Source organism: Aptenodytes patagonicus, chromosome 16 (assembly GCF_965638725.1).
Source record: "Aptenodytes patagonicus chromosome 16, bAptPat1.pri.cur, whole genome shotgun sequence".
Classification (NCBI taxonomy): domain Eukaryota; kingdom Metazoa; phylum Chordata; class Aves; order Sphenisciformes; family Spheniscidae; genus Aptenodytes; species Aptenodytes patagonicus.
Window position 1 is genome coordinate 8352025 of NC_134964.1, and position 13148 is coordinate 8365172.

The window sequence follows — 13148 nt, forward strand, 5'->3', positions numbered from 1 at the left end:
CTGCAAAGAAAACCCTTGCCTAAAATGAAGATCACCCTGCATGTCCCGGCATTTCATACCAACCCACAAAAACCTCACATTTGTCACTTGGGCTTACTTGTACAGCTTTAAACCTGAAACCACCTCTTGATCACAGCCTGTCTTAGTAAAACCTGTCTTCTAATACCAACCTGGCAGTTGTTCGCAGCTGGAGGTGCCTGCATTGCGACCGCATCAGCCAACGCGAGCTGCTCACCGGCGAGGGCTGGCCCCGCTCCCGGCTGCTCTGGGAACAGCTGGGTCCAAACTTCGCCCCACGCCTCCTGCCACCTCCAGCGGCGCTTGCGAAGGGAGCTGGCATGCCAAGCTGTAGCTCATAAATCACGGTGTCCATCATGCGGCAGAGATGCAATTTGACTACCTACTGCTCAGAGAGCCATGGCAGGCGCTGGCCAGGCTGGCTTAACCACGGTCCCTGTGACCACCCAGCGCATCCCCCCCAGCTATAAAGAAATTAATGCAAAATGATGATTTGTTTTGATTTTTTTTTTAATAGGTCGCATGAAGCGGGACTGCTCAAGGTAAAATCTGGGCAGAATGGTGTGGAGGAGGAGGAGGGCTCGGTCTCTTCCTTCGGCTGGAGGCAGACCTGGGCAAGCACACACACGCCCCGTCCTTCCAGGGTAAAGACCTTCCCCAGCCCCCAAGGATTATCAGCAAGATTTCAGGGCCGATAGTAGGAAATCTGTAAGTAGTACCTGCAGTTCCTGCAGTCACAGTTTTTTGCATAAGATCTCAAAGCGCTTTAGAAATACCTAGTTACACCACACTCCTGCGAAGGAGGGAAATAGCCACGTATTCGGAGCGGGGAAGCAGGCACAAGGTGCAGTGAGCAACTTCTCAAATGAAGAGCCTAAGTCGCATCAAGGAGACAGAACTGCACACGGTGGCAGAAAATCTGCCTATGCCAAAAGATTAACTGGATCCAACACTAACTGTTCCCTATGCCCCCTCTTTTTCTTCAATAGTATAATCCAAATATTGGAATTTAGTGGTACCGATCCAGCTTTCACATGACAGCCTTTCTGCTGCGTAGCTGATTAATCATTCAAGCAGGGACCAGCTCTGGAGACGTATTAATGCACATTTCCTCCCGCCCTACTCCCACCCCACTTCCAGAGCAGAAGCAGACTTTCAATTGCACTTCCCTGCTTTAATATTTAAAATCTTCTACGTGGGCAGCAGGACCGGCTGACCCTTCCAACCCTCTCTAAGCCCTTTCCGAAGCGGAGCACAGCTCCCGGTTCCCATCAGGGAGATGGCAGCGAGTGCTGAGTATCTAAGCCAAATCTGGGTTTTCAGGCTCTAACGAGCGAGGCTGGGATCCTCACCGGCACCTATCTGGCCAAAATCTGCACCCTCCTGAATCGTGCTGCTCCGCTCAACCTAATACCTGCATGAGCCTTGCTGACTGCGTGACTTGCCCAGCCTTTTGGCCCCACAGCTTCAGCATTCCCAAAATGTGCTTCACTTCTCATCAGCGTCCTCCAAACGCACCGAGAAGACCGTGATCAATCTCTTTATTTTGGCTTGCTCCTTCTCACCTCCCTATAGGCCGTGCCAAGCTCTAGCCTGGAGGAACGGGGACATTCACCAACAAACCATTGTAAAAAGCTCACAGCTCATAAAGCCGCTGATTTAGCTCACTAATACCCGTGTTGAGGAGAGGAATATTTCATTTATTCCAGCCTGACTCATCCTCTCAACATATTTTCCTTTTTCCAGGCAGCAAACCTCATGGTACCTCTGCAGATCTCACCGCTTGTCCACACTAGCGGAAGAGACACTCAGCTTGAACCACGGAGCCAAGTTCTCATCAGAACAGATGATCTAAATGTTTCTTCTCTCAAGCACACTTAGTTGAGGAAAGATTTTAAAAAAAGCTCATGGGTTTGTAGTGATTGTTGGCATGAGAGCTGCACAGTGAGCGGTGCTGGGCAAGGGACCCAGAAACTTCGTGCAATCTATGTTTTCAAGGATTATCTGTCTGGTAACTGGGATGGAGCCATTTTAAAACAGAACAGCGTACAGAGAGGTTTCTGCAGCATCTTTCAGTTGGACTGATGTGATTCAGGAAACCTCAATTTGAAGTAATTTAATTCATGAAACAGGATTTATTAGATTCCTACTGGGCTGTAACATTTTATCTCGTAACGCTTTCCTTCTCCACCCACCTCTTGCTACAGAAAACAAACCCAAGTGGCTCAGCCAGCCTTAAAATGCAGAAAAACAGCCGCGCGGGAAGACAGGAGAGTCAAAAGCGATGCCGAAGGAGAGCAGAATCTGGAAGATGTCCGCCCCAGTTGATCAGGGAGTTCAAGAGAATTAAGGTGGCTAGTGGCAGCTGGGAAGAGAAATGAAGCCAAGCAAGGTTTGGATGTTATCCGTAGAGCGGCTTCTGAATAACTTCTGTTTGACATGTCAGTGCAAACCGGAGGGACTCACCTGACCTCAGCAACCACAGGACCAGATCCCGCGTGGAACGCCTCCTCTCCTGCCCAGACTACACAGGCACGCCTAATCCTGCTCACACGTAGGAGTAACAGCTCTCACACTGCTGCTGGAGCACACCCAGGAGGAGCTCTTCATGCTGCCAGGGACAACTCCCCGTTTTTTTCAGGGAGAAGAGCTACCAGGTGGAGCGGACCACACCACCCTAGAGCTCAGACCTAACTGAGCACAACTACCCAGGCATCTCAGCACACTTTTTTTAAAAAAAAAAGTTAAAATTATGGATTGCTTCTAATTAGAGACAGATTTTAGAGGCAACACTGCTGCGTCCCTTGACTACTTCTAGCAACAGGTTACAACTTTTACAGGGAAAAACCATCTGGGTAAAGCGTTAAGCAGCCACCTCACCGGTTTACAACAGGAATTGCAAAATGGGCATCTGTTAAAAGATTTTAACATCTTATTTTCATTTCACAAAGTCAGTCAAGAGAAATCAAGCGACTAACATCACCAATGAATAGCCAAGAACAAAATCCAAGTGATTTTGCTGTTGGTTTAATTCTCTCTCTCCCCATCCAAAGCTCCTAAAGTCACCATCAAGTTTGCCCACTCACACACAAATGCACAAACACCGTAAGTTTTGAGCTGATTTCTCTTTACTTCACAGTCTTGGCAAAACAAATCTGCATTCAAAAGTCATTTCACATTAATATATTAATCAAACATTTTCAAAATAAATATTTTGTTTTAAAATAACCATTTCTTTACATCACTGCAGTAGCAATTCTAGAAAAGTCAGTGCACAGACAGTAGCGATTTGATTAATTAGCTAGACTCAAACAAAAAGAAAACGAGGTGGACCTTTTTTCTCTCCAAGCAGGCTGCATGCAGCACGTCTCAGCAGTCTCCTAGCACGCGATCTTTCTTCACACTTGCTGGGAAGGATTCTCTCTCTCTCAGACGCTGTCAGAATTCAGTGAAGTCTGATTTGTGCAAAGCTTTGTACAATGCCAAGTTTTACAACCGGGTTACTGATCCGTCCTGCAGAGGTTCTACATACTAGAATCGCTGCTGATGAGACCAATGAACCAACGCTATGGAAGGAAAACGCTTGAACCCTCAGTCCGAGGAGCCCACGTTCCAGTTACCGGGAAGTAAATTCACAGCTGATCCAGGAACACTAACAGCGTTAAACAACATTCCAATGAGCAGCGCAGTTATACCTAGCAGCTTATTCCAGCGTTTTGCGTATTCTCTCCCGTGCTTCCAGGGCAGAAGTAAAGCAACTATTTTCTCCCCATTAGCTATTAATTCACCAGTTAAATCACAGCAGTAAGATGCTTCACTGGCCAAAAAGTGTAACTCGTGTTACAGCAGAGGGAAAAAAAAAAAAAGTGCATTATAGACTATAAAGAGAATATTCAGGACTTAGTGATCTCAAGCCCACATATCTAACTGGAAAAAAGAGACAACAGAAAGTTAGTGTTCCCATATGATCTGTAACTAGTTAGATGCTGCTAATCAACCCCGTTTATAGGGTAGTATGTTTTCTTAAGAAGGGAAGCTTGTCAGCATCACCATACACGGTGCACAGCAGGGAAATTTGGAGGGCTACCAGATTATTTGCCACGATTGTCAGGAATGACTTAGCTGAAAAAAACCAAGAGAGCTTAATAGATATCTGAAAAATGTAAGAGATACCTATTTCCTTTGAGATCCCAAAGGTTCCCTTTGAAGCCCTTTCTCAGTAGCAGAGGGAAAAGCTGGATGCGATACTCTGGGTTGAGAGGAATACCCAGAGACATCCCTGTGTCCAGAGATGCTCCTTGCTGCATACTAAGGTAAATTCAAGACCCTCCCAAGAGCCTTGCATCCATGTTATGAGCATGTTAATTACCAGGTTGGAGCAGTTCTTTACTCTAAAGAGGTATAATTTAATTATCAAAAGAAACAGACGTAAGGGAAACAATCACAGATGAAGAGAACCTCCAGTTCTAGCGACGCCATGCACAGGGAGAAGGGAATACTGCGGTAGGACAGCAAACCCGCAGAGCTCTACGAGGTAACCCAGGCTGCTGAAATCTCTCCCCTTGCTCTGCACATATCTACCACTGGAGTCCATGGAAGCTATGTGCCTCGGGGGAAGGCTCTACTCCTCAGTGCTATGGACCATGCCCCAAGATTCTGCCAAAATGGGAAGTAAGAAAGCAATGAGTTGTGGAGAAGTTCTCTGTTAGCTTATTGGTTTTTCTTGTCCTCTGGTGGGAAGTATGGAGGAGGGGGTGGCTGGTCCTGAAATAAAGACAATAAAAGAATATCAATTCATGGCTAAGGAAAACAAACAAACAAACAAAAAAACCCCAACAACGACAAAAAAACCGGAACCAATTCAGACAAACTTTGCTGTGTCACTGAGAAAAAGAACTGCTAAATACACCCTTGGGCTCACATTGCAATATTGGAATGGTGCAGGAACTTACCGTGGGCATATAGACGTTATGTGGGTTGACTGGGCTGTAGTAAGCACTGGCAGCGGCTTCGGCAGCCTTCGCTTCAGCTGTCACAGAAAGAGAAGTTACAGATTTGGTGACAGGCAGAGAACTTTTACAATCAAACAAAAACTCCACATATTCTTGGCCATCAAGTGTTACTAACAGAGCACTATTTGACCAACGCTTGAGTTGCGAAACAGCTGCGACAAACATGACAATGGAGCATTATCTCTTCCAAGTACTTAAGATTCAGTTGCCACAGGATTGTCAAGTCAGAAGTGAAACAGTCCCAAGACTTAGTCTGGAAATGTCACCTGGGACTTGCCTGTTAGCCAACAAATAAAGGCTAACAGCTGTTTTGCCTAAATACAGACAACACCCCTTGAAAAGGCAGTCAACAAACCATCCTTCTCGGGAGTGAAAACACAATGCGAAACAAAAATCAGCACAAGTTTATAGCAGCTCAGGGGATTCATAAGTTGAAGATGGTAATTTATGAAGATAACCCAGATCCTCTATTTCTGCAGAATACAAAAATCTTGTACAACCATCTGGATCAGTGCCACTTTCCAAATAATAGTTCAAAGATGACTGGTTGTTTATTCAAACAAGTAAGAGAAGTTAAGGATATTTGTCTGGATAAGAATTTATCTGAGAGAGATCTATGGTTGTGTCCAGCCACAAAAGCTCTTTTCTGGGTTGGTTGGTTTTTTGTTTTGGTGTCCCCCCCCCGCCCCCGCAGACCTTTTAAGACTGTGTTCGAAATAATTTTGATAAATCCCAAATGACTGAAAACGAGACCGACTTTTCCCCAACTCCTTTCCATTATCTATTCCTCTGTTCCACATTGTTTAAGCAAAAGTAACCAGATTAGAGTGAAATGGGGGAAGGGGGAGCAAATATCAGCAAAGCCACATTTGCTGACTAAAATGAACTAGACATCAATTTCTTTTTACTCGTCTAACAGAGCAAGATCACCACAACAGGAGAATCACAAACTGTATTTTTCCTGCCATAACAAGAATAAATCCAGCTGCAAAATAACCGCTAATGGTATCCACCCTGGAGAGAATCAGGCTGGCCTCCAGACTGAGATGGATATACAAGGCTGGAGATTAGAGGAACTCCCTAATCCCTCTCCCTAAACAATTTTAAACTTCTAAGTGAAGCTTCTAAGTTGACTCAAAGTTCCCCAAGAGATAACAGACAAGAAACAATGTCTGTTTCATGGGTAACAAAACCATTGTGAGCTAATTCACCTGAACACGCTTCTTACCTGCGGGAGTGGAAGGCAGGTCTGGACCGCTGACGGGGGGTTCCATGGGCCCCGGGTACGGCGGGGGTGGAAGCTGCATGTAACCCATGTCTCTATCCGCCACGGGGGGGCCAGGATAAAACTCTGTCAGGAAAGAAAACAGCCCAGCAAAAGACTTAACTCCTTTGGGTGGGTCACAGCATAGAGCCTAAACAAGCCAAAGGCAAATATAATTAAGGTCAGAAACAAAAATCGCACAAGGCATCAGATCCAATCTAAAAGACTATGTAAAATGTGTGTTTCTTCCCCTTTTTACCTATTTTAACTCTTGCTAACTAGAATAATCCCCATCCTCAATTCCCAGACTTACCAGGAGGAGGTGGTGGGTATGGATAGCCCCCATTAGCTGCAGCTGGTGCGAAAGCATAGGATCCATTTGGCATATAGGAATAGCCATAAGCTCCATTGGGTATTTCACCTCTGGAGACTGGAAAAGTAAAGATAAAGTTGACCTCTTCAGAGCATCAAGCCTGCATCAAATGCAGGCAAAGACCTCCAACAAACTTAAAGAATCCTTATCTGAAAAACAAACAAGCTCCATCCCAATAAATCTGCTCTTCACGGGATGTGAAAAAAAGTGTTTTTTAAAGCAGGCAACTTCCAGATACAGCCTGAAACTCACATGGATTTGAATCCAACCTGCTGCAACCTAAAACTGTCCTTGCTGCGAGATGAACGCAAGGCCTCCCGAAACCACAAAGCTGTACGGCAGACACTGCCCGTCTCCCATACCTTGCGATGCCACCTGCAGCATGCGCTGCCCAAACTCGATAGCACCCCCAGCTGAAAAGGTCATCTTGAAAGCGGCGGATCCTTCCCAGCCGCCTGCAGGGAGGAAAGACAGAATTCAGAAGTGAGGAGAAGCCGTTCCGACGCTATTTAGCTTCCATGCTTTATCTACAGATGCCCTGTATATAATTCTTTAAAGAGCCTTAGAATCCCAAGAATCCAAGAAAAAAAAAATGCAGATAAGATGGCACAATTACCCTATTATCAAAAAAATTCACACTGGGGTATTTTCAGGTCAAGAGACACCTGAAGAAGAAACACAAATGAGGGAGACCTTCAAAAGCTTACTAAAGTGCCTGTTACCACACCAGCTGCCGACAGACCAAGCTATCAGAAGCGCTGGATTTGCTCTAGCTTTCTATAAGATTAGTGCAGAAGAGAGGGATTTTGTTAATCCCGTTTGCTAAAAAGCCTTTGCAACTACACCTAACTGTCAGCTATAAATTAGTTTGGGAGTTTGAGTGCCCCATGAAGCAAAGAGCTTAATGAAAACCATGGTCCACATAAATCCATTAAGAGTCCATGGAAGATATTTCAAGTAGGGATAACAATAATAATAATAAAAAAAATACTAGTGACATCTCGTATTACAGACTAAAAAAGAAAAACATGCACAGCCCAGAGTCCCAACAATGCATCAAAGCAGAAGCTGTGTCAGTGCTGAAACAGGGACATGTAGATTAAAGAGCTTTTTGAGCTAAACCAGACTCTCATGGCTGTTAAAGCAGCATCCTCATTAAAGGAGACAGCCTCTGGGGAAAACTCACAAAGATTTAGCTAAAGCCATTTGCCTTTCACACGGTTTACGGAGTTTGTCGTTACTGCTCGAGCTTCCTCTCACGCTGGATAGTCCCACTTTGCTCCCGCACAGAAGCTACAATGCTGATTTCAGGATTATAGACTGAGGTCTCCTAAGCACCGCACTGTGATTTCAGTCCTGCAACTAAGAGACTAAATCAAGCTGGGGATGAAAGAGTTTACTGAACTATGTGCCTTTGGTTAAAAGGGCAAGCATAAAACAGTGATTAAAAAAAATTCTTCTTGAAAATGTCTACCACAACCTTCTCATTGAACATAATATGAAAGCGCCCCTTGAAGATTCCCTAATTTCAAGACAGTCCATTCTCTTCCAAGCGCCACTTTTACTGCTAAGATGCACTATAGCAATAGCATGCCTCTCCTTGAATTGCACAAAGAAATTGATGATGGAGAACAGCGCTCTGGAGATCTGCACCTGAAAACCCAAACAGAGCCAGAAAGGAGCACGAGTCTTTGGCATAGGAGGACCTGGATGCAGAATTAACAGGTAACCCCAACTGACCAAAGCAAAATGACATCCTCACTCTTGCTGACTCTGCTCTGATGTTTACTCAGTGAGATCACTTGGCTGATTGAACTTAGTATTTTGCACAGAGGGCAGGAATGAGATTGGTTGCAGAGCAGATCTGTTCATTGTCACTGTACAGGGAGCAGATGAGGGGAATATTTTTAGCTGCTAGTTTCAAAGAAAGAAACATATTTTAGCAGTACTGTAAAAACCCATTTGGTTAGCATCCAGTTTCACTTACACTGGATACTTTGCTATGAATTGTGTAGTTGAACTAAGAAACAGAACATACATCTGTACCATACATACCTCCTGCCTCTGCTTTCACTGTACCCTTGATATAATTTGCTCCAAAGACAGGCTGCTTAATCTCACAATCTTTCAACAAATAAAAGGGTATCACGAAAGACTGCATAGCATCCTTTCCCTTCGATACAAAGATAACCTGAAAAGAAAATAACATTACAAAGGGTATTTAAAACGAACAGGAACCACAGCCCCGATTTATTATCTGAAAAGACTTTTTGATGGACTGAAACTCCCTCCCCACATCTGAAGCTCCTCATCAGTTCTGCAAGCCAAAAGCTACACAGAACAGCCACAAGGGTAAACTGAAGCCTCAAGGCAATAAAGCCTTCCAGGAAGGCTACCCTTGCTCAGATAATACTCCTCTTCCAGAGAACTCGCTGCTCCACACAGCTGTGATTTAGTAGCTGTGCTGTTGCATTCAGCATTTCCAGACCATTGCTAATTTCCAATCTTGAAGATGCCTGATGGGCTGAACAGCTGCCTGTATAAGAACTAATCAGATTTATTATCTTTTGACAAATAGATAGGACATGCAATGAATTCATAATGCTCCCCAGAGAGAGAGGATGAGCCATACTTCAAGGGGTAGTAGATTATCCTGACTTTCATGCACTGAGGACATTTAAATACAGAATTGTAAAAAGCCCTTATCTCCTTAAACAAGATAAAGCCTTTTACTACTTACTCGGTAGGGAGTCAAGAAAACACTCCCTTTTTTGGTCCCTTTGAAGGCGTCTGGCATAGGTTCGATATCACTGAAGGTAATTTCTATGTGATCATAGGTCATCAAAACGCTGCAAACAAGAGGAGAGAAGAGACACGGTGTTACAGCGTTACAGCTCAAGGCAGAAGTGCAACATGCATATAAGTTTACTGACCTACCAAAACTGTCTTTAGCCTCAGGCCAGTGCTCGGACAAAATCAGTCTGGCTTGCTTTTTTTTTTTTTTTGTTGGCAGCAGCAACTTAAGTAGTTCTGGCTGCTTGTTCTCAGCCTTGTGTTCCCTCCTCGGTTTGCTGGCACAGCTACCGCTGTCTCTGTAGCCAGGCAGTGAATCTAGTCCATTGAACTGATCAAGATCTCAAGACACATATACAGACTTTTTTTTTAAAGTTATGTTGCATTTCTGCTAGATCAGTTCCCTAATTTGGTTCACCACAAGTAACACAACAGAGGAAGGGCTGCTGAAGCAGGAACTGCTCAGGCTGGCTTATACAACACAGCTGTTGAAGATCTAACCACAGCTTAAGGATCTCTGTCACAAAAACATGATCAAGAGGAACTCCCCTTTCTTGTCACTAGACTTCATTAGCCCATGTTGTCTGCACTGACTCCTTAATTCTCAATTAGAAACCGACCTGATTAAAACCAGTGCAATACCCTTGCATGGATGCAGCGGGTAACTTGTATTAACATAACAGCATCCACATTAGGGACTCTAATCCCTAAAGCTGGAGAAGCCTCCACCACCTTTATCTTTGGCAGCTTACGTGTTACCATCCTCAGTCATTCGCCTTTCCCTTCTGCCAGCAAGTACCCATCCCTCCAGCAAAAGCTCCAGAAGAGCACAGGGGCCAGCAGCTCTGCTCACGCTACAGCGTACCAGCTGAATCAACCACCACAAGCAGCCTGGGCTGCCGCCTGAGAGGCAACCCCTGATCCAAGGCAGGCTGACAACTGGGAACAGTAACACGTTAAGCTGCCGCAGTTGTTCATTTCAGTGAACGCAAATTTAAGCCCCAGAGTTGATCTTACTAAATTCTTCTAAGAAGGGTCACATCCCAAATGGAAGTCAGGCGTGGAATTCCTATACCAATGTTTAACCGGCCTCATGGAAAGAAGCCCTGAAGAATGAACTACTCCATTGTCCCAGAAGCAGGTGACTGCTACGTCAGAACCAAAGCACGCTGGCAGACACAGAGAGTGAGGACAGCCCATTGCCATGCAGAGGCAGCTCCGTGGAGGCTTTCTGTTTCCATGGTTATACCCAGGCACTTTTTTCCAGCACCGTTGCTGCTTCCCGAACACACGGAGGGGGTGTGCGCAAGGAACCCAGCAAACCAAACCGGGCAGGCAGCCTAGCGCTTCCCAAGCAGGCAGCTCTCGAACAGAGGCACGCTGCAGGTGCAGCATCCCAGCTCTCCAGCAGCACCGGCTGGCGAGAGAAGGATGAGGCTTGGCTCCAGGCCAGAATCACCTGGCCGGGGGCTGAGCTCTGCCAGCCCTCACTGAGCACTCGGGGGAGAGGCTGGGGACAGCAGTAAGAGCCAGCAGCGGGCAGGAGGGCAGGCAGGCAGGCTGCAGAGGGGAGCGGTGTGTGTGGAGGGGGAGGCCCGCGCTCGAGGCCCAGCAGAGCTCCCCCCCGGGGAGACCCAGGGGCGGGGGGTACGTACAGCCCCTACCCCGTAGGGAGAAGACGGGAGGACGAGACGAGCCCAGCCACGCCGGCACCGAGAGGGTTAATCCAGCCCCCCCTTACCCCTCCCCGAGCCCCTCGACACCACGTGACCCGCGGCGCCCCAACCCCTCCCCACACAACCGCTCCCCCTGAGGGGGAAAGAAGGGGGGGGAACGCAGGTCCCCGCGCTCCCCCGGCGACTGCGGCCGGAGGAGGGGAGAGGGGGATGGCACCTCACTTCTCACTGTTGTTAACGATGACGCCGCCGCCCTCCGAGTGGTTCCTGTTCAGCGCCATGGCCGCCGCCGCCGCCTCCTCACAGCACCGAGCCCACTCTACGCCTGCGCGGGAGAGAGGCTCGTGACGTAACGGCGGGAGCGAGGCGTGACGGGAACGGGCCGCGCGGTGCATGCTGGGATTTGTAGTCACACACCCCGTCGGCCGCCATGACACTCCCCTCCTCTCCTCAGCAGGGGGGGTGTCATGGCGGCCGGCGGGCGGCCCGGGGACTACCCGATTTGATGGGTGCTTCCAACCCCGCTCTGCCCCACACCGAGTCCCCAACCCTCACTCACCACCCCCATCGCGCCCCCAAAGCCCAGGGGCAGCAGGCCCACCCGCTGTCGGGAGCTGCTCCCCCCCAGCCTGACCATCCCTGAGGAGACCTGCAGCCTCCAGCCCCCTCTCCCGCTGCGATTTATAATAAATATTAATTTACTGAGCTCAAGCCAGCTTAGGTTTTATTAAGCTTCCTCAGTTTTCTAATATGTAAGAATAGGGCTAATCCAAAGAGCCAGTCTCCTTTTTGGGAGAGCTCTCTAACGTGTTTATAAACCCATTAACCAGCCGGTTACGTGTCCCGCTGACCATATATAATAAAATGATTTACGTTATTTAGAGCCCACCTGAACTTGGCAGCGTTTTTCTGGCTTTTCTGCTCACAAGGGCGCTCCGGCATAGCGGCGCTTCGCAGGTGGGAGTTCACAGAGCACCCCGTTGGTGTTCGCATTGACATTTTGTTTTAAAATGCTGTATTTTGCCGCGGTTTGCACCTCATTTTTTATCTTGAAGACATTTCCTGGCCGGCTCACTAGCGGATAAAACATTTTCCCTAGGAGGCTGTCCAGTTTTGCATGCAAGAAGGGGCTGTTTGCACATCCCGTGCAACCACAAGTGATTGTAACGCTGTTTGGCAGAATCTTCCAGGGAAAAGCCCAGAATTAAGTGAAACGGAGACAAAATCGGACATTCAGTAGATGGTATGGGCAGAATTCAGATGTTTGGTAGAGCAGAATAAAAATCATCCCACGTATGTGACGGTGCTGTACATAAAACGAAGCTCAGCCCCTTAAACAGCGAAGATGCCTGCTCCGTTTCCAACATTTTTTTATTTCATGTTTGATGCACGTTTCGTGTCTCACTCACTTGCAAATGGATTTTTGAGCCCAATATTGGTTGCTCTCCATGCGGGAATCAATCACATCCTAAAATTACCCCTTTATATTGGAGAGTGTTAAACTGGAAGGACTAACCAGTCGCCCTATAAACGAGTCAGGACCCTGTCTGTCTGTCCGTCTGTCTGGAGGGAGGGAGGGAATCTGGGAACAGGAAAATACCTGTGGCATTTGCAGAGCTACCGTAAGGGTATAATCTCCTGCCTCCAGGTGCGCAAGCAGGAGGAACTCTTAAAAAATTAACGATTGCATAATTTCTTTAAAAATAGAAGCCCTGCAAAACTAATAAAATGTTTTGAGGGGCTCCTCATATCAATAACTGACAACTGTGTATCAATAACATACAAATATATATAAAGAGCATATATTACCCTAAATTATATCTTTTTTTACCCTAAATTATATCTTTTTACATGGCTTTGAGCTTTGTCCTGCAGGGTTTGCAGCCCAGCCCTGTCTGAGTGTTGGAGAACCAGATGGGGTGCGGGGGGAAAAGCAGAAAAACTACATAATGGAAACCAGATTTAAATAAATGCAGTGACATAATCTGTACGGTTCTTGGCAAGAAAAGAGC

At 46.7% G+C, this 13148-nt stretch overlaps 1 protein-coding gene across 2 annotated transcripts; it reads right to left on the reverse strand.

The window, feature by feature from the left end:
• Positions 1-3128: 3128 nt before the first annotated feature.
• On the reverse strand, positions 3129-11450 carry WBP2 (WW domain binding protein 2). 2 transcript variants are annotated; one of them, XM_076353721.1, is made up of 8 exons: positions 11359-11450; positions 9408-9516; positions 8723-8858; positions 7030-7122; positions 6608-6724; positions 6259-6381; positions 4971-5047; positions 3129-4782 (listed from the first exon to the last, which is right to left on the reverse strand). In XM_076353721.1, the coding sequence occupies exons 1-8, from the start codon at positions 11415-11417 to the stop codon at positions 4729-4731; spliced, it is 768 nt and encodes a 255-aa protein (XP_076209836.1). In that variant the 5' UTR covers positions 11418-11450; the 3' UTR covers positions 3129-4728. The 2 variants fall into 2 exon arrangements, with proteins under 2 accessions (XP_076209836.1, XP_076209837.1); XM_076353722.1 differs by having other exon boundaries at positions 11366-11430.
• Between the last annotated feature and the right edge of the window lie 1698 nt (positions 11451-13148).